This window comes from Melozone crissalis, unplaced genomic scaffold (genome assembly GCF_028551555.1).
Source record: "Melozone crissalis strain CALT ecotype California unplaced genomic scaffold, PUWL_Pcris_2 ptg000013l_1, whole genome shotgun sequence".
NCBI lineage: Eukaryota > Metazoa > Chordata > Aves > Passeriformes > Passerellidae > Melozone > Melozone crissalis.
In genome coordinates this window covers 62,001,425-62,026,352 of record NW_026535791.1, presented here as the reverse complement: position 1 = coordinate 62,026,352, position 24,928 = coordinate 62,001,425, and the positions used below count along the sequence as shown (strand labels likewise).

General features: G+C 40.9%; 1 protein-coding gene across 3 annotated transcripts; it reads left to right on the top strand.

The window, feature by feature from the left end:
• The first annotated feature begins 1,269 nt into the window (after nt 1–1,269).
• On the top strand, nt 1,270–23,312 carry ACOT9 (acyl-CoA thioesterase 9). Of its 3 annotated transcripts, XM_054272236.1 has the most exons (16): nt 1,270–1,713; nt 3,373–3,464; nt 5,038–5,064; nt 7,954–7,999; nt 11,577–11,747; nt 11,840–11,877; nt 13,799–13,882; nt 14,457–14,560; nt 15,346–15,419; nt 17,430–17,497; nt 18,457–18,568; nt 19,618–19,708; nt 20,481–20,566; nt 21,341–21,428; nt 21,616–21,766; nt 22,022–23,312. In XM_054272236.1, exons 1-16 carry the CDS (start codon nt 1,700–1,702, stop codon nt 22,078–22,080), a joined length of 1,305 nt encoding a protein of 434 aa, XP_054128211.1. In that variant the 5' UTR covers nt 1,270–1,699; the 3' UTR covers nt 22,081–23,312. The 3 variants fall into 3 exon arrangements, with proteins under 3 accessions (XP_054128211.1, XP_054128212.1, XP_054128213.1); XM_054272237.1 differs by lacking the exon at nt 5,038–5,064; XM_054272238.1 differs by lacking the exons at nt 1,270–1,713; nt 5,038–5,064; nt 7,954–7,999 and having other exon boundaries at nt 3,379–3,464.
• The last annotated feature ends 1,616 nt before the right edge of the window (nt 23,313–24,928 follow it).

The following is a 24,928-nucleotide window of genomic DNA, read 5'->3' as shown; positions in this document are numbered from 1 at the left end:
GATCCTGCAGTGTACTTAAATCAGGGAGAAATATCTCAGGCCTTAAAAAGAAACCTATGAAATCTATTTTTTTCCCTATAATTATCTAAGGGGGGTTTGCACGATGAGGAGGTGTTTTTATTATGTATCACAGTCACAGTTTTGTCTTTGGCACAGTCTTCTGCACTGCCTAAAGGTGATTCTTTCACGGCACCTTGATTTTTGACCTTTCAGCATGAATGCATACCAGGCTTCCACATTTTTTTTTCCCACGACCAGATGAGTGAGAAGCTTTGCAACAGCGCCCTCAGCTTTTTCACGGAATCACAGAATGGTTTCAGTCGGAAGGGACTTTAAAAACCATCTAGTTTTTAGATGTTACCCTTACATGTAATGAATTAATGTACTTTGTTAATGTACTTTTTCTACATGTGTTTGCCAGAACATGTTTTTTCATATCCTCCTCCAATCTCGCTGGTCATTTGCTAAGTCTTCAGCAAGGTGGGCTTAGCAACTTCATTGCTAACTTGTACCTGCTGCATACACTGTTCTGCTGGCAAGCTGAAATGGCCAGTGAGAGCCACAAGTATTGTGGTTGGTGTGGAAGCCACGGGCTGCAGGGACACGTGTATAGATCCCAGTCCTGGGGAGGTGCAGCCAGGATTGTGGAACTGCTCTGGGGTGTCATGGGCTGCCCCTCTCACACATTCCAGTGCAGGTCCCGTGTCATCGCTGCTCTGAGTTTCTCCAGCTCCTAGAAATAAAAAAAAAAAAAATCTGATTAATTGAACTTGTTGATTATTTGCCTATGCAAAGCACACAGCTTATTTACCACAGCTCTATTTTCACAAAATCAATTAGGTTGGAAAAGACCTGAGATTATCGAGTTCAACCTGTGACCGCACACGAACCTATCAACCAGATCAGGGCACTGAGTGCCACACCCAGTTTTTTTCCTAAACACTTCTAGGGACGGTTACTCCAGCAACCTCCCTGGGCAGTCCATTCCAAAGTCTAAACACCCTTTCCGTGAAGAAATTGCTCTGCCTAATGTCCAACCTAAATCTCCCCTGGCGCAGCTGGGAGACTGGAAGTCATAGTAAGACTGTGTCCTCTCTTCCTGTCGCTGGTTGCGGGGGAGAAGAGGCTGATCCCCACCTGGCTACTCCCTCCTTTCAGGAATTGTACAGGGTGATAATGTCACTCTTCAAGGTTTTAAACCTCTCCCCGTTAGGAAATTCCGAGGTTCACCGTTACCATCCCTAGCAGTGCCACCAAGTGACGGGCCGGGGCAGGAGGCCGTGTTCCCCCCGGCCGTGTGACGGCTCGGGGCGCGCCTCAGGCTCCGGGCACAGCGCCCAGCTGAGCGCCGCCAGCCCGCCTTACTCACGGCACAGTGGAAAAACGGAGCATTAAAAAGAAAAAATAACGATGTTTATTAAGAGCGAGTCCCGGCAGGGCCCGCCCGCTCTGCCTGGCCCGCCCGACGACTAACGGTGTCCTGCCCCAACCTCCGCCCCGGGGAGCGGCCGCGCTGCCACGGGGACACGGGGCAGGCCCGGGCCGGGCGGTGCCACCCGGGGATCCCGACGGAGGGAGGGCTTCCAGCTGCGGGCGGCCCTGAGCCCGTTCCGTGCGCGGCGAGCCGCGAGTGGCCGGTGCGGCAGGACCGTGTGGCTGCGGCAGGCGCGGCCCCGCGGTGACGGCCCCGGCGAGCACCATGCTGCCCACCCGGTAAGGCGCGTCCTGCGGCGCGGGTGGGGAATGGCGGCCGGGAGAGATGGTGCTCCCGGTGGGCCCGGGCCGGGGCCTGGGCAGGGAGGCCGTGCCCGAGCCTCGCTCCGCGGCCGGGCCACGCTCCGCCATGAGGGGCTCGGGGCGCGGCCAGGGCGGGGCACCCCGAAACATGAACAGCACCGCGGGCAGCGCGGGCTCGGGCGCGGCGCCTGGGCCGGGCTGGGGCAGCGGGCGTGAGGGGCCCTGCGGGCTGCGGCTGTGCCGGGGGTGCGTTTGCTGGCCCTGCCGTGACACACTGAGCGAGCCCAGGGGCTGCGGCTGTACCGGGAGCGCGTTTGCTGGCCTGCCGTGACACACCGAGCCCAGGGGCTGCGGCTGTGCCGGGAGGCGTTTGCTGGCCTGCCGTGACACACCGAGCCCAGGGGCTGCGGCTGTGCCGGGAGGCGTTTGCTGGCCCTGCCGTGACACACTGAGCGAGCCCAGGGGCTGCGGCTGTGCCGGGAGCGCGTTTGTTGGCCCTGCCGTGACACACCGAGCCCAGGGGCTGAGGCTGTGCCGGGAAGGAATTTGCTGGCCCTACCGTGACACACCGAGCGAGCCCCCGGGCTGCAGCACTCCCAGAGGCGTTTCACATTGCCGTCCACGTCATTCCTGTGCATACGGGACTCTGCTGCCTTCGGAGGGGTTTTTTTTTGTGTGTGTGTTTATGTTCCCGTTTACTCTTTTAAGTCCTCCATGAGGACTTAACATCTGCAGGCAGTGAAGGCTTGTGTGTACATGATGCACATGTGTAGATAGTGTAGGTATGCATGAAGGGGAGAGAGAGATAGAGATGTGTGAATGGCCTTGCTTTTCTGTTGGTGCCTGAGGACCTGCCACCTTGCCTTTCTTGAGGTGGAACCTCAGTCCCACAGGAAGGAAATAAAAGGACCAGCAATCCATATTCCTTGTCATGATGATGCTGTGAATTCTCACAAGGGAGTTTACACACACCCTCTGTGTGTTTTTCTTAGCACAGTTATGCTTGCCTAGAGGAGTAGTGCTGGCTAGTTACCTTGTAGAACACTTGGTGAATTGTGGGTGGATTACATTCTCTGAAGGGTTTCACGGTTGTTCCTTCTTCCTTAATGGCTAAGAGGTTTATGTCCTGCGCTTTAGGCTTTTTGGGTTTCTGCAGCACTAAGCCATGGAGGAGAAAACCAGTCTTAGCTGAATGGGACTGCTTGTGAGGCCTTGTGAAATCCATTTTGGTATATTCCTCCTTCCACTGCTATGCACACCAGCCAAGTGCAGAAGTGTATGCTTAGGGTCGTGGATGATTTCCTAGAGGCACATGGACCCCATCTGCCTTAAGATACTACAGGGTAGAAGCTGGTGTTGAGTCTAAGCTGGTTGTCTTGGGCATCTGAATAGTCAGTGAAGAGAACAATTACTGCCAGGGAAGCATTCTTCATTCTTGTTTTTAGATAACAAAAGGTGTCAGTTGGAATTTCAACTGTCTTGGTACTCTTGCACCAATAGTATCTAGTGTTGAAAATCAAGCTGAAAATAAGGACTGCTGTTTCTGAAGTCACCAGAATAATTCCAAAATTAAATCCCAAATTATTTTCCTGGGATTATTTTTAATGACACTAAATTCTTCTGCTCTGCCTACAGGTTGTGCATCATGAGGAAGCTTCCTTCTGTTCTGGCTAGGATGCTCACTTCTGGGACCAGTGCCTCTCCAGGGCTTCCTGACATGTCTGAAGGTAAGGTAGATGGCTGTGCTCTGAAAGATTTAATGATGATACTGAGGAGTTTATTTTTCCAGGTGGTGTCCCTGCATGTATTAGTATGGTTTGATTAATGAACGTGCCCTTGTCTGTTAGCTCATAGTAGTGGTGTTCAGGAAGCAGCAGACAATCACTGGGTGTTTGCAGGTGGATGGCACAAATATCCATAATCATTGAAACTGCAGATTTTGAGGCTCCTCTGGTTCTTCAGCCTTGGCAGAGCTTGGTTCTTTTCTGGCAGCATAACTGCTGCTCAGCTTGGGTCTTGATAGCAAGCCTGATAGTGCAGATAGGTACAATGAGACTGGAGAGAATGGCCAAAAAATGGGGAATTGAGTGGAAATAATGCCTTACAGAACTTTTAATCTGTCAATCCTGTCAATTTCACAAACTTGTAGAAATCTTTTAATCGGATCAGCAGCATTGCCTCGTGAAATTGCTCTTGTCAATAGAGCTTTGTGTTGAAAGGTTGTTTCAGTGCTCTAATAGTGATAAACCATAATGCTCCTGTTTCAGAAGCTTTTAAAAAGGTTTTCTTGCATTCCAATCCCTTGTACTTTGAAAAGGGCAGGAGGAAAAAGGCTGGAGCCAGGTACAAGTAATTCTTTCATGGAGTTCTGCTTCTTTCTGAGATCTTCTTTTTTCCTTTGTTCTCTAAACAGAAGACACCAACAGTTACTGGTTATCCAATAAAAGAAAAAATGAGGGTTATTTGTTTTAGAGAACTTATTTTCATTGTTGTTAATAAATGGCAATTTAGGAGGTTAAAGGAGTGAAGCAAGGATACATGATGTTGCATACTTGCAGCTTTTCCTGAGTGTTTATTTGAATATTTGGAAATGATGCCATCTAGAAGGCCAGTAAAAACAGTGAAACAGTGGTTTTTATCTGGTACTCCAAGGGGTGCTAATATTTTGTGGACTACAATAACTGTAAACATTTGAGATTCTGTTACAAAATTGTTCAAATTCAAGGTTTTGCTGATATGTAACCTATTCTAGTGTTGTGTAAACTATACCTTCAATTTGGTATCCATGCTTTCACAAAACACCAGATACTTTTTCTTACTAGTTTTTCACGTGCTTCCTTTTCATAATTTTTGGTTCCCATTGTGAATGCCCTCACTTTTTCCATGGCTCTCCCAAAGGCTACACAAAGCAAGACTTTGGAATTTTCCTCTGAAAAAACTCTCATCCCATTTCCTGAAAAATGCTACAGATATCTTTCCAAAGTTAACACTGTTTGTCAGCAGTACATGGTAGCCCTGAGTTTGAAGAACTATTTGGGGTTACACTGCAAGCAGATGCCACACAGAGTCAGTGGACAGGGAACTGGAAAGCTGGCTTGAAAGGAAAGGACAAACTGAGCTGAGAACAAAAGGACACTGACTGTAAATCAGGCAAGGATAGATTGCCTGCAGTTACTAAAGTTAAGGAAGATCTGCCTAAACAGAACTGAAGCAGGTAGAATAATCAGGTAACTCCTTAGTAGATGTAAATTGCATTGTTTCTTTTCATTGTTAATATAACCTGTGTTTTGTGCTCCACAGGACAGTCACCCATTCATGTGAATAATGGTGTGTTGTGGTAATTTGTACATATTAAACTATTTGCTATAACACTAAACTTACTCAGCTACTGTTTGTCCTTACTTTAGCACTGATGAAAAATGAGGTGCTGTTATTCTTCTCTGTTGCCTTGCTTAAAGCCCCCTTGCCTTTGGTGAATGGTCCTGATCTTAATTGTGGCAGTGTTGCACTAAATCTCTGTCAGCACACTCTGTCTGCAGTGCTGGATAAAACATTTCTAAGAGGCTTGTGGGATACAAAATCTCTCACAGGCAGCAGCTCCTGCAGTACTTTGCTTCATTTTAGACATTTGAATCTGCATCCAGTTTGAGCCTCAGTGCAGAGCAAGCTCTGTACCAAAGCTGGTGTTCTTCCTGGACCTGGATGCAGCTGGGGAGGCATCAGCACGAGGGCCATGGGTCTCACTGCTAGAGATGAATGCAGTGTCTTGTCCAGCTGCCCTCCTCGTGTCCTCTTCCACAGCACAGTGCAAATAAACCCAGGCCCTGCTGCTGTGGCATTGATGATCCACTGATGCCAGTTTAGGAGATACTGTGCAACCTGCTATGTGAGCATGATGGAGAGGTCCCATTTGCTGTGACTGTTTTACACACTTGAGACATTTGCCAGACAAAAAAAGAAATAGCTTATACATTCTTGTACTTAATTTTTTTACTTAAATTTCTGTTGTTACTTACTTAAATTTCTAATATCTAGAAGAGCAGGATAGTCTTCCCAGGAGGGAAAAAAGGAAAAAGTTGAAACCCATGTACTTATGAACCATAAAATGGACTAGATTTGGCTTGACAACATTTAGAAATGCTTTACATTTTATGCTAAGATAAAAATTTTAATGTGTTCTCAGCCTGGAAAATATTTATTTTTATACCTAAACCTGAAATCAGATGTATTAAATGGGACTAACAGCTTATATTAATTTTTGCAGGTTTGGACCCGAGATTTTTTTCAGAGCTTTTTACCTCTTTAGAGATGAAAAAGAAGATTAATTTAGTTTAAACAAAGAAAAAGTGCTGTTTATTCCCTGTCCATCCCAGCACACTGTTGAAAAATTGAGGTTTTGTGTTCTAGAAGCTGTAACAGTGTTTCTGATAACACTGTATTGATCAAATGCATGCTATGGCAGCTTCACAGGTGGAGTATGAGTAACAAGAAAGTAATACCTATTCTGTAAGCAAGCCTGCTGCTGCTTAAGGAAAAAGGAATCAGACCTTCCCTGTTTCCAAAAGAAATCAACTTTCAAGATTTTCAATCAGGTTCTTTCCTTGAAATTTTTTTTTTGTTCTTAGAATTAGTAGTAGAAGTCTTCTAATTTCAAAATATGTTTTTAGCCTAATTTTCTAAAGAAATGAGGTCTAAGCTATCTATTTTTTTGTCTTTGTCTGCCTATCTTCTTGTCTTCCTCATCTTCCAGAACCTTTTGTTGATGTCAGCCAAAGTAGATGAGCCAGCAGTCTCAAAGAGAAACAAATTTCCACAAATTTTGTGAAAATTGGCTTCCAAATGAGAGATCTGTTAGGGTGCCAGAGCTGGTGCTGGGGTCAGGCATGGATGCTGGTGTTTGCTGGCTGTTGGTGAGTCCCTGCATCCATGTGCTGGCTGCAGGCATTGCCTTGCCTGCCTCTGGCTCAGGCTGGTGCTGCTCTGGCAGGCAGGCAGAGCAGAAACAGGCTGGGAGTGCAGGGCCTGGGGCTGAGGGTGCTGCAGGGAAGGGAGGTTTGGGGTACAGCAGTAGTGGTGGTGTGGGGGGACTTGGGCAGAAGCTGAAGTGACTGAGCAGGAGGGGAGCCGAGCTGGGCAGATCTGACTGAGAGAGTGGAATGTGATTTCAATCCTAGGAATTCAGCTGGGCTCCTCCAGGGTTTATAGGCCAGCTTGCTGATCACTGTGAATACTCTGATCAGGCATTTAGTTTGAAAAGTGCCAAGCCTGATAAAGGATCAGCTTGTGACTCACCAGCAGCCTCTTTCAATTTCACCAGGAAATTCTGGATATTTTTTGGTTGCTCTTCCTTGGTGTGTCCCTAATATTTGAACCCCCTGGTGTAAAAGATCTTTGTATATAAGCAAGGGATCTCTTCTATACAATTCTCAGCTTCTCTTCTGAGCTTGGGAATTGTTGCTGCTTGTTTTCAGATGTGTCCAAATAGCCAACATTCACCAGCCATGGAGTAGTTTGATAAATTTGATGGGACCTTAGCACACTTAATCTCATCTGAGAAAGAGTAGAGAAAATGATTATGTACATTATTCTTGACATTTAGGAAAAACTTGTGCAGAACTACTGTTACCTCTGAGAGTGCAAACAGGGCCAGAATAAGTTGTACAGGCCTGTCTTCAGTGTTTTAACACTGTGTTCTTTCAGACTGCTAAAAATTTGGGCTATGAAACCTTGCTGGCAAGAACCAGTCTGCTGATACTGCCTGCCTCCGTGGGTGGGATTATTTAATTGGTATTCTCCTCATTCCATTTCCCAGCTGCACTCTTCCCTTTTATGTTCTTTTATGACTTTCTGATTTGTGTTATCTCCACAGTTTGTGTTTAGGCTTAATATTTTCACATCAAAATTCCCCAATCTAATCTTGATCCATGCTGTCTTTCAGCTGTTAATTAGCACTGGAGGTGACTGATTGCACTAACAAACACTCTTTGCTGCCTATATGCAATAAGCTATGGCATCATGTTACTCAGCCCATTCCTGTGATATGCCTACTAACAGCAGCACTGAATTTGGCCAAACTTTCATTTCTGGGCTGCTATTTGCATGAATTTGCTTAATTTTCCTCTTCTGGGATGAGGATTGTGCCTTTAACACCAGGCAACCTCATGTTTATCACTTGCAGCACTAAGCTTGATTTGCTTTGATTTCTTTTTTTTCCAGTGCGGAGCAAATTGAGGGATATAGTGGGAGCATCTACCAACTGGAGGTACAGTGTGCATTCCATGTATTTTACTTCATTTGTGATACCAAGGTGGAGCTCAGGGTTGTGGTAGTGGAAGTTAGCCATAGTTACTTATTGTCAGGGGAAGTAAAAGGTAATTGAAACAAAGCTTCTGAATTGATACTTTGTGGATCACAAATTTCTAAGATTTCTCTGGTAGAAACAAAATATCTGATCTTGGTGCTTACAAGATTGTCCTACTAGCTTTGAGTCCAGTGGGAGTTAGGAGCTGTGGAGTCTGGCTGTCACTGCTGTGTTGCTGGTACCTCCTGAGTTATCTCTAGGTGGATTGCCTACATGGTGGATTTCTCCTGCACTGGATTCAGAGGTAGCTGAGCTTGTACTGTGTACCAGGCTGCATTCTGAATGGCACCTGTGTCTCTTTGGAAAATTGTCAGCTTGGGATCTGAGTCTCTTTAATCAGGAGCATCTTGAGCATTTCCTTTGTCTGCCCTAACTTAATTTTTGATTAATTTACCTATACTTTAAATAATTGCTGGTTTGACTTTATTCAAGTTACTTTCCTTCCCCTCCATTACATTGAAAAAGCCAGAATTGACTGAAACCCTCTGCTGTTAGAGCCTAGAAGAGTCAATTTAGCAGTCTGGAGGAATTACACATTGCAGTTTGGTTGGTCCCATGTGTTTTGTTAATTTTGGCTGTGTTTGCTGAGCTATTTTTTCCCACTTTGTGCAGTGATAGGGAAATGAAGACAGATGTGCCTGGGTGAAGTGTTTGATGTGTCCCAGCCTTCTGAGTCAGTTTATCTAAACACAGCTTCAGTCATTCTAGTAAAAATGCCTGAATCTGGGAACCTGATTTTTGCTTAGTAAGCGTAGTATCTAAGCATGAGGGGGCTTGAACTTTTCATCAAGTCAGCTAGAAAGGACCCTAGAAATTGTTTATGCAAAAGCCTTTCCCACATCCCTGAATGGCTGAGGAGGAATGATGCCATATGGAAATGCCATTTGAGAATCAAGATTTTTAGAGGGCTCTGGTCAAGTCTGATCTTCCATCTATTTTGTTTCACACACTGCTCCCATCCTGGAGGGAGAGCAGACTGAGGTCAGGATCACCACAGCAATGTTTTTCTTAGGCAGATACTTGTGTCATACTGTACAAAATACAGCAGAAATGGTTTGCAGATTAATGCATCCTTTAGCTGCCATGAAGAAGTAAAGCCAGGGAGAGCACAGATGGCAGTGCTTGAGAATGCCAGGCTAAATACAGAGAGGTTTGGTGGACATGGATTGTGTAGCCTGAGAGAGCCCACTTTAAAAATAGAGTGACAAAGAGTTGATACATGTGGAGACTGAACAGCTGGGAATTTAACTGAGTTAGGCCACAGAATGACTAAAGAGGACAAGTCTGAGGAACAGCCTGAGAGGGGTTCTGAAAAGGGAGCTGGGGAAGGACTGATGTACACATATCTGGAATGCTGGGAGAGAGGATGTTGAAGGAACATCCTTAACCATTGATTTTGCTAAAAGGAGACTTTGGGTTGTGATTTTTCTTGTAAAGGCCAGTGGCATTATCTAGTTATTATGAAAAAGAAGCATCTTGCTTATGTGTTTATTCTGTTTTTGTACTTGTAGTTAAAACTATTAGTCTGTTAATTGTTAAATGTAGTCTAGATGGAATTTTGGCTATTTCAGAAATATATAAACATTCCTCAGAATGTTTAGGGGAGGTGCTAGTTAATATTTAGATGAATTATTGTTACTGTACAAGTAGTACTGCAGTGTGTAACAGTATTTGTTGAAAAATGTTACTGCTTTGAGCCTAATACTTCTGCATATTGAAGAACACATTCTCAGGTGGAAATCAAGAATTCTGCTGCTGACCTCAGAGGACCCAGGATGGAGCTGGTGAAAACAGAATATAGTTAAATTTTTATTGTTAGGTTTCTTTATGTTTGTAGACAAATTTCTGATTTACTTTCTGATTAATTTTTTTAAGCCTTTCACTGAAAGAACTTGGAAAAAGCTTTCTGAAAAAGCATTAAGATGCATCATCTTGGACCTTGCATCTTTCTTTAGTCACCCAGTAATATTCCATTTCTGTTTAGTGGCATAACTTTAAACATTAACCCTCTGCAGGAGGCTGTTACCTTTCTGTTTCCTGTAAACTGCATGGTAATCATGTTTCCCAGATGAAGTAAACCACATCTCATGTTTAAAACAAACAAACAAATGAAACTAACTGAAGTTTTCTGCTTGACTTTTACTCTCTTTGATCATGGATTATTTGCCTTTCCCTGAAGCTTATTAATCAGAAAAGAGGTAATATAAATATGTTGAAGCTTGACTTTCTGAAGTAATACTCAGTCAAGTAAGCCTTCACATTAAGTGGCTAATACCCAGAATTCATCCAAAGTCAAAACATAAGACAAAATTTCTTTTTGGTGAAAAGGTTTTCTGTTGTTTTCTTTATTTCTTCTTCTTCTTTTTTTTTTTTAATTGGTTGTATTAAACACAATGTCACTGAAATCTCAGCAATGCAGCAAGCACAACTTGAAGGAATGGCACACAGCCAGAAATTTACCATTAAGTTTGGTTGTTTTGTGTTTTATGCATTCTCTTGCTCTATGAAATGGATCCATATTTTTGCTTACTGCTTGGCTTTATGCAACCAGAACTGTTGCATGTTTAACCCTTAGGTTTTTAATAGATGGGTATTGATTCTAGGGATGTTATTAAATACTTGCTTTATTCAGTCAGGTTGCACTTTTAAGGGAAGGGAGCTTTGGAACGGGTAAGAGAGCATGTTGGGCAAGACTGTTACATCTTGTGGGTACCTGTGCAAGGAATCAGTGTGGGGGAAAGAAGTGACAGTAAGGTGGTCTCTTCTCCACTGGGAGAGTTGCAGCCCCTCTGACTTGGTGGTGCTGGAAAAGCAACTCTGAAGAAATTGTTCACCTTTTCTGTGTTGTTTTTTTTCTGTAACTTTCTGTAATTTTAAGATGTCTGTGTAGGAATAGAGAAAGAAAAGTAGGTTAGTTTTCTTTGTCTTTTAGCTTGCTCTTAGAACTGATGCTGCAAAGGATCAGTTTTTAGAAATGAATTCACCTATGAATGATGGCAAGTCTTAGCAGATTAGTTCACTTGTCATTAGTGCTAGCCAACACTGTGCATCTACCTTACTTCTTTGGAGAGATTGTAAATTGAATGGTCAGTCCTTTAAAATTGGCAGTGTGGAAGATGTGTGGTACCGTAGCTCTGAAAGACATGAATATTCACAAAACCTCATGGGTTAAATTAGTGTGATCTGTTCTTTTCAAGGGGAATGATTTTGGTAGCATTCAGAATTAGATGCATTTTGTTCATCTCATTAGTGTGAAGTGTGCACTTGCCACTTGTACACAAACTATTTAAAAGATTTCTGTGGTGGTCTTGCTTAACATCTCTCATTTTGTGCATTTCACTTTCTTTTCAAGGCACGCTCACTGTGTCTTGCTATATCTATATTTGGTTTTAACTTTGATCATCATTGATGTGACATCTTTTAGTTAGGGTTTCAGTTCTCTTGTTGTACTTCAGAGTAAAAGTTTTTTTCTTACCAGGGATCATGTGCAAGCCATGCAAGAAAGAAAAGCTCTCCATACTTTACTGGCAAAACGGCAGGAAGACCTCCCTCCTAGGAGAATGAAGGATAGCTACTTGGAAGTTATTCTGCCTTTAGGAAGTCAGCCTGAAATAAGAGAAAAATACCTGAATGTATATAACAGTGTAAGGTAACAAAGCAACCATGTTACACCTACAGGAAACTGTTAACTTCTGTTTGCCATGTGTGTAATTATTAAATTGTCAACCTCCTATATTGCAGGTTTGGAAGGATACTTGAAGATCTTGACAGTTTAGGAGGTATGTACCTATGCCCTGGAAAAGGCTGCGCAAAGTGAGTTTGGTTACTGCTGAGCACGTTGGTGTGACACAGTAGGGCCTTGGAGGGAAACCCATAATTCTGCCATCTCAGAAGGGAAGGAAAAAAAGAAGACTCTGGTACTGAAAGAGAAGGAAGGATGATAAAGAATAGATGGATGCAAAGTTGTTTGGCTTCCTGCCTCTGTCAGATTTTTAAAGGACCAGCTACAAAAATAGTTTACTGAAAAGTGATCCTAAATGATGAATTTGCATTTTCAGTGTGAACTCAGAGAAAATTTGCAGAGTGCATATTGAAAATGAAAACTTATGATTTTTTTTTAATTGTAAAAAAAATCTCAACCAAAATGGCCACAAACACCAACAATTAATGAGATGCAAATATCTTTACATTCCTTTTTTAGAAGAAGAGAGTATAATCTGGAAAGCATGTAATGTATCCATTGAGAACAAATGAAAAACAATTGGTGTATGTTCTGGGGTTCTGCAAATTGTTGTTAAGGATAAAACCAACTCAGTTATTTAATGAGTTAGGAGAAAAAAAATGAATGCTTTTTATTTATTTATGGTCTTGAAAGTTCACCATCTTTTTCTTTTGTGTTATAAGTGTGGGGTTGTTAGTAGAACTGGGAGATATTTTTTTCTTAAAACATCACCAGGTGACTTCCTCCTTCATCCTAGTTCCATAACTGGTTGGGAGCTTTTTGATGGAGGTTTTTGACAAAGAATTAAGTACTTATTAAGGGGAAGTTTTGAATAGAACATCTTTTTTTCTGTTCCTTCTGAGAGTCCAGATGGACAAAATTGAGGAAGGCAGAGAAAGAAATGAATGAATGAATGAATAAAAGCATGTACATTGTTAGATGAGATGAGCCTGTTTTTCATTCTGTGCCTTGTTTAATTTCCCCAGAATTCTGTGAAGATCTAATTTTTTTCCTGTGACAGCACAGAATGTCTTTACTTTGTTTACACTCATACTGGGCTTCAGTCAGTTCCACTGGGGATGTATTGTTTTGGGTTCATCAAGATTCTGTCCCAGTTAAACAGTATTCAGGGTGGTCATATTGATATAATAAGTTGATAGACTTAAGAGGTTTTAGAATTGTGACTTCAGTAAACATAGGGAAAAAAGTCTTAGATTACTGGGAAGGATGGAGATCTTCCAGATCACAGATCACAGAATATTCTGGTTGGAAGGGCCCCACAGGGATCATTAAGTCCAGCTCTGAAGTGTATGGTCCATATGGGGATTCCTTCTCTCTTATCTCACTAAGTACACAACAGATACTTTTGATAATGAAGATCTGTATTGAGTGAAAATTACATGAACACTAGAAAAAAAACATATTTGCAGCCTTGAATTACTCCAAGGAGTCTGTTTACTTGGATGTGCTCTTATGAGCAAAGCTGATTAGTTTAAATAGTGGTTTGGCTAGTAGTAATTGCAGTGTGATAAATACCTCTGACTATGGTTTTGTGCCTGTAAGGCACAGTTTATTTAATCTCCACCTCTTTGAAGGAATCAGTATTTAAAAAGTCCTCAGATAGCATGTGTCCTTGGACAACCTTCATGAAATCAAAATAGAAGCTAGGAGAGTCTGAGACAGGGAGCTGCAGAGGTAGAGTAAAGAGATTGTGTGGGATTGGAAGTCAAGTGATGAACTGGTTTAAAATGCTTAGTTAAATTTATCTTTGTAGTAAGTAAATATGCATAAAACTGAGATAGCTGCTGCTGTTTTCTTTATAGCAATCCCATCTGTTGCATACATGAAGATGTGGAAGCTCTGCTCTCCCATAGTAGGATACTTTAGTTTGTGTTTTCTTATGCTTTGCAAAGATGACTTTGATCTGCTCCACTTAAGGTTTTGTTAAAGAGCTGGCTCCATTTTTGATCTCTTCACAGTCCTTATCTGCTACACTCACACCAAACAGGAAATGCAGCAAAGGTCTCCTTTGTCCATAGTTACAGCTCTGGTGGATAAAATCAGTAAGTGGCAATTCAGTAAATACAATAGTTTCATCTGCTTGTCTTACTCTTTCATCAGCTACTGCCTTCTCATGGTTGTTATTGAGGATACCTTTTTCACTCCTATTAATTCACTTCATCTTGTTTTAGCTTTGAAGTTTTCTGGCTTTTGTTGACAAGAGGTGGGAAGAGGCTTCCGTAGATGCTTTTCAGCATTTAATGTAATTTCCCTTCAAAATGCAACTTACATGGTTCCTGGGCTTTTGTGTTTAGTTTTATTTTGGTGTGCAGATTCTTAGCTTCATTACTGAACAGTGTTTGTTCTGGTGAGCTGGACCTTGCTTGTGTTGCCTGTTCTGCTGAACACTCCCTTGGGTCTGCTGTCCACCTCTGCCTACTCCTGTTCTGGCTTCTAAAGTCTGCAGAGGCAGAAACTGCAGACGAGCAGTGTGGACCCTTGCAACAATTGTCTTTTCTGGACTGTCTTTGTGTGTGTTGCCACTTTCAGATCACATAAAGGTCCTAGGAAATCTGGCCTGTCTAGTATTAATTGTGAGTGATCTGTCTCCAGCAACCCCTAATGTTTGCCTTGTAGATTTGTGCCAGAAGATTATACGTCCAGACTGTGACATCAAATTCACAGGCAATGTTTCTTGGGTTGGGAAGACCTCCATGGAAGTGAGGATGCACATGCTGCAGGTTGGTTCCTGTCACTTCTCTCCATCTTACAACAGGCATGAGGTTGCCTCAGGGAGAATTTACAGGAGCATAAAGTGACAGGACAAGGGGGGATGGCTTCAGGCTGAGAGAATGGGTTTAGATGAGATAGTGGGAAGAAATTATTTACTGTGAGGACAGTGAGGTACTGGAACAGGTTGCCCAGAGAAGTAGAGATGCCCCACACTGGAAGTGTTCAAGGCTGGGTTGAATGGGGCTTTGAGCCACCTGATCTTGGGAGGTGTCCCTGCCCATGGCAGGGGGATTGGAACAGGATGTATTTAAGGATCCTTCAAACCCAAATAATTCTGTGATTCTATGATAATTCTGGTAAACAGGTGCATTTTAAAAATTCAGTTGTTGTCCTTAAGTCTCTGATATAGAAGCTAATGTTACACCTTTTTGTTCTGAACTCCTTACAGTGCTGGCATTAGTGGCAATTAGTGGTATATATAAAAAAAAAGCTATGGTATTTCTCAGAGTAAAGGTTAAGTGGGTCCTTTTACAATGACTGTGTTGATTTCCTCCCCTCCTTGCTCAAAGTTTTTAAGAAGCATTCCCTGGTAAATGTTTACATTGCAGAATTCCTGAAATGAAAGTTTTATTTCCTTGTCTTTGACTGATTGTGAGAGGTGTTGGAAGGAATGACAGAATGTGAAAGCAAGCAGAATTAACAGTATGATTGAATAGTTTATGTCAACTAAATAGCTTGCTAAGCAAATTCCCAATTTTAGAGTTCAGTAATGTATTTTCCCTGTCTCTTTTAGCAACATGATGGGGATTACAGCCCTGTGTTAGATGCAACCTTTGTCATGGTGGCCCGGGACCCAGAGAACAAATGGTAACTTGTAGGATGGGAAGACTTTCCTGACTTGTGCTGAGAATGGCAAACATGGCTGCTTGCTCTGTATGTGTAGAAGCCTTGTAATGTAGGTGGTAAATAAACCACATAGCTGATGCTTTCTGCTGGCAGGTGTTAACTTCCCTGTGACAAACTTCAGACTTTAGCAGTTGTGATACCAGGAATTACTGGTAGTCTTGGGATCTGACCCTTTTTTTTAAACCAGATTTTTCTGTGTTTAAGTGACTGGTCTGAATGAACACAGAGGTGAATGCTAGAAACCCACCTGCATTCTAGTAGTTGTTTGAATTAATGATTGAGTTTCAGTGGTTAAATAGTCTTTGAGTGATTAATACCATTAATTCCCCAACAGACACTTAATAGGTGTCATCAGAATAATTCAGGTTAAAACTTGCTTGTGTAACTAAAATGAAACTGGTAAGTATTCCAACAGAACATTAAAAAACCCCAGACATTTATTTTGTTATTTTTCTGGTTTTACTTTATAATTCCTTAGCTATTAGAATAAAAGGCTGCTCAGTTGCCCTTTAGGTTTATGACTCCAGCATCAGAAAAATTGGCTGTAATCCTTACCTCTTTCCTATATAGCCTGCCCAAGTAATAAACATTTCTCTTTTTCTAATTAGCTTAAATAATTGCTTTTATTTAACAAAGATGTGTTTAATGAAGGGGTTTTACTTGATATAATTGTGTGGTCCTGATAACATTAGAAGTAGTTTCTAGGGTTTTTTTCTTCAGATTTGAAGAAAAAATATATATAGTGAATATACTATACATTAAGAAAACAAATGATATTGTGGTTCCCATTTTAAAGACTAATTTTTCAAAATAATGACATCAAACCTGATGTAATTACACAGTAGCAGATTGACTGAGGACAAGCCTACATGGACTTGTGCAGATAGATGCAAAGTTCCTTGGCAGTTGTACAAGCTAGCTGGCCCCAAGCCAGCTGTATTTTGGAAGCATTCTGTCCATATAAGGAGGGTGTTTATGTGAGGTCAAAACCCTTCAGAGAGGTACAGGATATGTCAGTTTGGCTGTAGCCCCACAGGAACAGTGTTGTGTGGCTTTGGGAAACTTCATCTCAGCAGCTTGGGGCTTGGCCAGGAGAGCTGATGTAGATGTGTGCTGAGCTGAGGGAAAATGAGCTTTGTGATGGAGAAGGAGCTGGTGGATGTCCAAAATCCAGAGGTTTAGCAAACCAGGAAAGATCAGTTTGTTGTAAGAAAAAAGCGCCTCTCGGCCTCTTGTTGCCAGCCCAAGTAAAGGCTGGGGGTAGAGGTGAATTGTTCAGCAGGTCTCTGTGTGTGTGTGTGCATTTGTATAAATGTTGAAAGTTAAAATATAATAATTAGAAACTATGGGGAAGAGCAGTTCTTGAAAATAAGTGTTTGTCTCTACTTGTGCAAATAATTAAATGTTATATAATTAGGTTAAGTGAACTTATTTTTGCAGTAGAATAAACATAGAAATGTTGTGCTCAAGGCATGTCATAATCTTTGGTAAGGGGTACACGTGGTAAACAGCTTTTGGCTGTTGATAAGGCTGTCAAGGGAGCATGTAGATTATAAAAACACTTGCTGGCTACAGCACTGTGCTTCTTCTATTCCAGGAGGAATGGTACCAGTCTACTTTTGGTTTAGATTATCCTAGATCATGTTTGATTTGCTGAGTTTCTGAACAGCTTTATTCTTAAACAATTTTCATTATAATTTATGAGTACAATTTTAGCTTCTTATGAAGCATTGATGTGTCACTTTCTCTTTCCTGATTGCACTAGGTAGTGGTTGGATCATTTAACTGCCCCTTCAGACTTAAAGCTAATGTCATATTGTGTTGGCAGCCATATTTATTTTTATCATATAACCTGAAGTATGTAATTACATCTTTACTCTGTATGTAAACAGAAATGGAAGACTGTTACAATGTATTTATGGGACAAATTCTTGTAAAATTTGTAACTTAAAAAAAACTTCCTGTCCATAGGCCAGCATTTGTTAATCCACTCATTCCTGAGAGCCCTGAGGAGGAAGAAATCTTCAAGCAAGGGGAATGTATGTCATATTTCCTGGTAGTATGCACATCTGCCTCAGTTTCAACTTAACAGCTGGGAGGAAGCAAAGTTCAGGAGTTCTGCTACTTAGAAATGTTCCAAATTTGTTTAAAATCAGATTTTTGTTCTGTCTCATTTGTGTCAGTAGAGTAAGAGAGTTGAAAAGCCTGCTACCACATGCTTGGAAATTCTTTGGCTAAACTGACAGACACTCCTGATGTGCTCTGCACACCCTCTGGACTTCTCCCTTGGCAAGATGCTCCCCCCGCTTTGGATCTGAGTGCAGCACAGGGGCTCCTAATACTCTGGCCAGCTGATTACCCCATGGTGGGCCTGCAGGACATCACAGCTCCTCACCTGTCTGGGTCCCCATGGTCCTTTTGGAAAGAAACTCAGGGAAAAAAAAGTGGGAGAGCAGGGGAAGGAGCATGTAGCTCCATCCTCATTTGTTTCAAGCTGGGGTTTTAAGTGGAGAATTAGAAAAACACTGAAGGCTGAATAAACTGGACAGAAGATCTTATAAGTTAAAATTTCAATCACTGTAGCTTATGGTAATGAGTTCTGTCATAAACTTTCATTTTGTACCATTGGCAAAACCTGAAGCTGATTGTTCTGTAGGGTTTCTTGTTAAATATGTTCTGTACTTTGAGGGCAGTACTCAAGTTATCTGTTGGAACAGTGTGTGGCTGTCATAAAATATGTGTAGAAGTTCTTCATCACATTGGTGGGTACTAGTGAACTTCTGCTTTATTTTTATTTCACTGCAGTCAAAATTCTCTTTGGAGCCAAATTTCTCTTTGGATCTATAGCACCATGAAGTTACAGCTTTCAGCTTATGGGGGAAAAGGAAAAATAATGGCAAGATGGTTGATTTCAGGTTAAAATCTTCAGAGCTATTATTTGTTTTTCTCTTTGGCCTTTAATTCTATGGTTTTTGTTTTTGTTTTTTTAAATATTCAGTGAACAAGTTGAAGAGGATAGAATTTAGCACTGCTTCCTTGCTGAAAATGGCTCCCACTGCAGAAGAAAGAAACATTGTGCATGACATATTCCTTAACACACTGGACACAAGGCAAGAAGGGGAGGGTGAAAGAGAACTGACATCTTGTGAAAGACAAAATTGCCTTTTGAGTGGGCATTCATAACAGAGTAGTGTGGAATAAATGTACATTTAAATTCTGTGGCAATTTATTTGAAATGCAGGTACAAACGTTGATATGAAAACTACAGCTCTTAGAGCAATCATCTGTTGTTCTAAACAAGCTATTAGGAATAATTTTGAGGAAAAATGTTAATAATGTTTAAGCAGATAAGAGAATTGAATGGTTTTGCACTCAGGACTTGCAAATCAGTTTTCTGCCATGATATCTAATTTTAAAAATGGTGAGGGCAGGAACTGGTCACCTTTTAACCAAATAACCTTGCAATGTGTTTTAAATACAGTATCTGACAACATTATTTGAGGGAGTTGCTAGCATGCTTTTCTTATACTTGAGATTGGTGTGAAGTCATCTGATGCCAACAGTGATAGAACAATGTTTAGTTACATTAGTGCAGTGTTGTATTTACAATAATTTATCATTTCTTTAACTTATTAGCCTATACAATTGTTATTTTAGAGCTATTTACCAAAGGCAGACCTGCTTTCTCTTAAAATTAGTGGTTGTACTTCTGTCTGGGTTTTAAAACTTCAAAAACTGTCTGTGTGTTTGATGTTGAATTATTCCATTAGCTCACTGTGTGCTTTTATTTCCTATTATGACTTAAAAAGCAGAGCAAGGCTTTTCTGACAAAGAGTGCACTTTGTGGTTGTGATTTATCTTTTCTTTCATGTACCTTTCTCAAGCCTCTTCATTCACATAAACTTGCACAATAGCAGAAGTTTTTGAAAGATCAGGAGCATAAGTTTATTGCAGTAACAAATCAAAGGACAGCTTTAGATAAGGCTTCGAGGTCAGCTGGAACAGTGTTTAGCGATACCATTTCTGTTTTGGGTTTATTTAGGTGTTCTATATTTTTGTGGCTTTCTTTAGTATGTGTCTGCATTTGCTGTTTCTGCTTTTTTGGCATGCTGAATTCTGCTAATTCTGTGGACTGTAAAGTTTATTGTCTCTTCCAAAGGACAGTGAGTTTCCGGAGTCGTAAACTGCCACCCAATTCAGTGTGGATGGAAGATGCAAAACTAAAAGGCCTGCAGATTTGCCATCCTGAGGTATTTTGAAAAATATTAATGAATTACAGAAGGTTACTTAAGAAGTAACTTTGAGAGAGAATTTTTACAGGGACACAGTGAAAGAACAAGGAGTAATGGCTTTAAACTGAAAGAGGAGAGGTTCGGAACAGGTATTAGGAAGAAATTTTTACTGTGATTGTGGTAAGGCTCTGGAACAGGTTGCCCAGAGAATTTGTGGATGCCCCATCTCTAGAAATGTTCAGAGCCACACTAGGTGGGGCTCTGAGCAACCTGGTCTAGTGCAAGGTGTCCCTTATGGTAGGGAGGTTGGAACTAGATGTCTTTAAGATCCCTTCCAACCCAAACCATTCTATGACTATGAATTTTTGCCTAAAATTAATCAAACCATTATTTTGTTTGGCTTCTGTGGTCCTTGGAATTTAGAGCCTAGTTTCTTTTGCCAGTTTTTTGTTGTTTGTTTGGATTACTACTGCAAAATGGACGATTTTTAAATGACCTTGTTTTCTTACCAGACTGTTCATTCTGTGTAAAGAAGTTCCTTTGCAAAGTGTTTGCAAAAGTTTGGCCTTTGGTTGCTGATACAATTTTGAATTGTTATCTTCTGCTGCCAAATTAGTCGGATGAGCTCCTATTAAGTAAAGTTGCCTTGGGCATTTTGAATTTTGCATACATATTTCAGTAGTGCTTTTTATACATTCAGGTATTGGGACTTCTGTTAAATAGTGTGAATTGAAGTGCAGACTTCAACACAAGGCTTTGAAAAGCATTTGGTATTTGTTTCTTTGTGCAGGAACGGAACATCTTCAATAGGATCTTTGGGGGTTTTCTCATGAGAAAGGCGTTTGAACTGGGATGGGCAACTGCTTGCAGCTATGGGTGAGTTGTGGACCTGCAATATTTATATAATCCAGAGCATTTTGCTCATACACAGGGGTTGGGAACCCAAGCTAACCAACCTAATGATAATCTGAGCTGAAAAAACTTAGGTGTCTGGTGGAATCGTGCACTATTAGTGTGCAGAGCTGCTGTACTTGGAGCATCTATCATATTTACAAAGAGATTGGCATCTTGCTCCTTGGAGCTTGGGTTTTAAGCATTACTTGTCAAGATAAAAAATACATGAATTTTCTGTTTTCTTTTATCTTACCAAGCTATTGAGATGGACTTTATAACCATATAACATATTTATTCTATTAAATAAATATTACATCTTTGCATTCAGTAGACAAGAGGAGTGGGTTCTAAACTTCTTCTGTTAACTGCTTGAGCTTAGGAAGTGTGACTGAAGTCATCACCCAGCAAAGGTCTATATAAGTTTAATGGGCTATGCAAAGCCTGATATCAAGTTAAGTGGTTTGTGTCAGTACTTGAAAAACTTATGCCTGAGCAATGATGGCTTGAAGATTGTCCAGCAAGTATAAGTCATAAGATACAATAATGGTGCAGTAATGTATCCTTAGAAAGTGTGGACTTCATTGGTGTGAGAGATTTCCTCCAGTGATGACATAACTCCTTACACTTCCTGTAACCTCTCTTAAGAAGAGATTTATTCTCTAGTAACCTTCATTAAAATGCTGACAAGTAGATACTTTAAATTTTTGCAAACATCCCTTTTATTCTTGAGAAGAAATTTCTCTTTTGTTTCCTCAGGGGTTCCAGACCCTTTATTGTATCTGTTGATGATATCATGTTTCAGAAGCCAGTTGAAGTTGGATCCTTGTTACTGCTTTCTGGACAGGTAGGAGTTGATTTCCTTTTGAAAAGGAACAAACCTTGTCTTTGCTGTCACCAGTGCTACTCACTGATAATGAACAATGTGTAATGAGAGTGTGTGACTTTTCTTGTTAAATGATGTAATGAAATCTGTTACAGTTTTCAGCACTGGTGATAAATTACAATCTCTAACTCTTGTTTTAACTGTGTAGGTCTGTTACACAGAAAAAAACTACATCCAAATTCGAGTACACAGTGAAGTTTACAATGCAAATACCAAGGAGCACCACACTACCAATATTTTCCATTTTACATTTATATCAGAAAATGAGGTCCCACAAGTTGTACCTAAGACATATGGAGGCAAGTATCCCATTAATATGTTGTCATCACAATGTTGTAGAAAAGAGGACTTTGTTTCTCTTGGAACACTGATCATTTTAATAATTGAACTATTGGCATTTAAATAATTCAACAGGATTTCATGGCAAACCACATAGGTTTTATGCTTTGATGACAGTGTGGATTACTTCTTTTTGCCAGTCTGTTTAGTTGTACTTGCCCAGTATTGATACTAAGGTGCTAATGTGCTTCTCTCTGTTCTCCCCTTTATTTCAGAGTCCATGTTGTATTTAGATGGGAAGCGCCACTTCACTGCAGTCATGAAAGAAATCTGATAGGCACTGGGTGCTGCAGCAGCAGGGCAGCAGCCTGCTGCCTTGGCAAGAGCTGACACTAGAGGTGCCTAATGGACAGGTGCTTGTAATACTCAAAGAAAAACCCAACAACCACCCAAAACCAAACCAACCAAACCCCAACTCCACACCAAAACCTGCCTTTTCAGAACTCTTCATGTATTTGCATATATTTGGATTTTTTATTCTTTACTACTAGAATTTGTTGAAATATTTTACATGCAAATGCTAGGAAAGGAGGCTGAAAAGATGCAGTCTTAGGCTTTGGATAGACTCTCTTTGTCTACTTTGAGAGATCTCATTGCAATCTTGGTTGTCTTGTCACCATCTGCTGCCTTTCCCTTAGTAGCTCTCCTTTGTGTTTCCCTGATAAAGGATAGGAGTTCTGTCAGAAAAAGGTGTGCAATAAGTAGATACATACAGGTGAAGCAATTTGACCTCCATTCTTGTGTAAATTAGGTTAAAGGTCATAATTCCTTTTTGAACAAGGACACATGCATCTAAGCAGCAACAGAGGGGCAGAAGTCAGTAGTGTGTGCACAATGGAAGGCAGGTGTTTCCCATCACTGGGGATTTTACAAGTTGTTGCAGCTTCTGTTTGGATGGTTTTCATGTTCCCTTGGGAGGAAACTGATTTTTACAATGAAATGAAATGGCTAGATGGTATTTTCTGGCACTCTGTTTGTGTCCTTGCCAACCTCTTCTAATTTTTTTGTTTGTTTGTTTTAATATATAACTGCGAGTTCCTTAGTGAATTATTTCTCATGGCTTGGAGACTAGAGGTCTGACTGGTGGGACTGGGAAATGGCATTGTAGAACATAACATTTTTGTTTATTAAGGACTGGGAACAAGAAAGGTAAAATGCTGCCCAAATGGTAATGGTTATGTTTTGTGCTGCAGTTAGGGCTCCTGAGAATCTGTGTTGAGCAACTCCCAGGTCAGCTGCTGAATGATGGGGTCTTTATCCCACTGAAGGGTGGTACAGCTACAGGACAGTCTCCTCCTTAGCTGGATTATTTATCTGTTCCCTTGGACTGAAGTGCAGTATGAATATTGCACAGCTCTAAAAGTTGTCCAGTTTACCTGTGAAGGACAGAGAACATCCCCAACACAGAGGGGACACCATGGTGTCATAACTATGGCAAATACATAACAGGAACAGAGTACTTGGTACTGAAGTGTTTGTGATGTTATGGAGAAAGTTTTAATAATATCCAATTTCTGGCACTTTAAGCCCAATTTCTTGAAATCAGGAAACTGAGTGGATGGGAGGTGTCAACTTTTAGCAATGAGTGTGTCACAAGCATGAAACTGGTTTTCTGTACTTTCTCATCAAAATTGATCAGGACACCCAAAGAGGAGTTGGCCTCAGGGGTTAAACAGAAATGTGATGTCTTACAATACAAAAAGAATGGATTCTGGCTTCCCTGTGAGGTTTAAAATGTTTTGAAAAGAGGATGCAGCAAATAGTAATTATGTCAATCAGCACAGATGCGTGAACCACATTGATAAAATTAAGTAGCATGTTGAGCTTTTCTTTCTGAGTAAGAAACCTGAGACAGTCACAATTAGGAACATTTCCTTTGGTGCTAGGATGGCATGAAGTTCATGATCTCTAGCAGCTCTTTGCTATTCCTGTGAGGAATTGTAATTGAGCATTGTAATAATCAGCATGTTACACATCAGCCTTTCCTTCTTAAGATTCAGCTGCTGCATTGGGTGAGTTAGATTGCTTTCCAGAGTAGGTACAGGGGTGTGGCCTGATCCAAAACAGATTCCTGCATTGCTCTGATGGTAAACTTTTGCTTCCTTCCATAGAGTTTCTCTCTTCAGCCACACTCCAGTGCTGACTCAGCTCTATGACATTAAAATCTTTCATGGTTATGATGCTGTCAGATAAATTGTATTTTCTGGGTTTTTCCTTTTTAAAACTGACTCTATTAGACTGACCACATAAATAAAGAACTGAAATAATATCTCACCTTCTTCCCCCTTGTTGCAGGGATCAATGTCTACTGTTATAAAATAGATCCTTCCATTTCCTGCCTTCCTATTTATTTCAGAACTATGTTCTACTCCTGAGTACCTGCAGGTTTTTATCACTGACCCAGTGATCCTACCCAGATCACTTTTTTATAACACACATAAGTTAAGGGGATACCAAATTCATCCTCCACTGACTTTTCAGCTGCATTTAAAGATAAATTTATCATAATTTCTAAATTCAGCCTTTGGGAAGGTGTTGGAGAGAAGGAGAGGTAATAGAGTATGGAGGAAGGTGTGACATCAGAACCTCTGGATGCAGTGAAGAAAATGAATGCCACAAATGAAGCTGTGTAGAAGAATTGATATGTTCTCAAAGTTCATGATAACTTAATCACATACCACAATGACAGTAGTTTCAGAATGTATATGAAGCCATACAGAAAATGTGTATGTGTGGATATGCACATATGTAAAAGATAAATGCTTTTCTCTTTATTGCTATGTATATGTACTCATGTATTTTTTACCTCAAGATGGTGACTCCAAGCTGTCACCCTCTCTGGTATCTTTGTTTAAGGGTATGCTTGCTGCTTTGTGCCTTTGTGTGTATGGGAGAAAAATATTCTCTGGTCTCACATTTGGAATTAAAATATTTCAACATAGTAATTCATGTTGGGTTTATGTTGCAACTTCTATCCAGCCTGTCACCGCTGTAGGTGACTAACCATTACCACAGAAGCCTAAAGGAATTGCTAGAAAATATTTTTATTTATAGTAAGCTTAACTATATAATTAATTGACTATGGCTCTGTAGCAGGAAGCAAATGTCTGTGCCCATTGTTT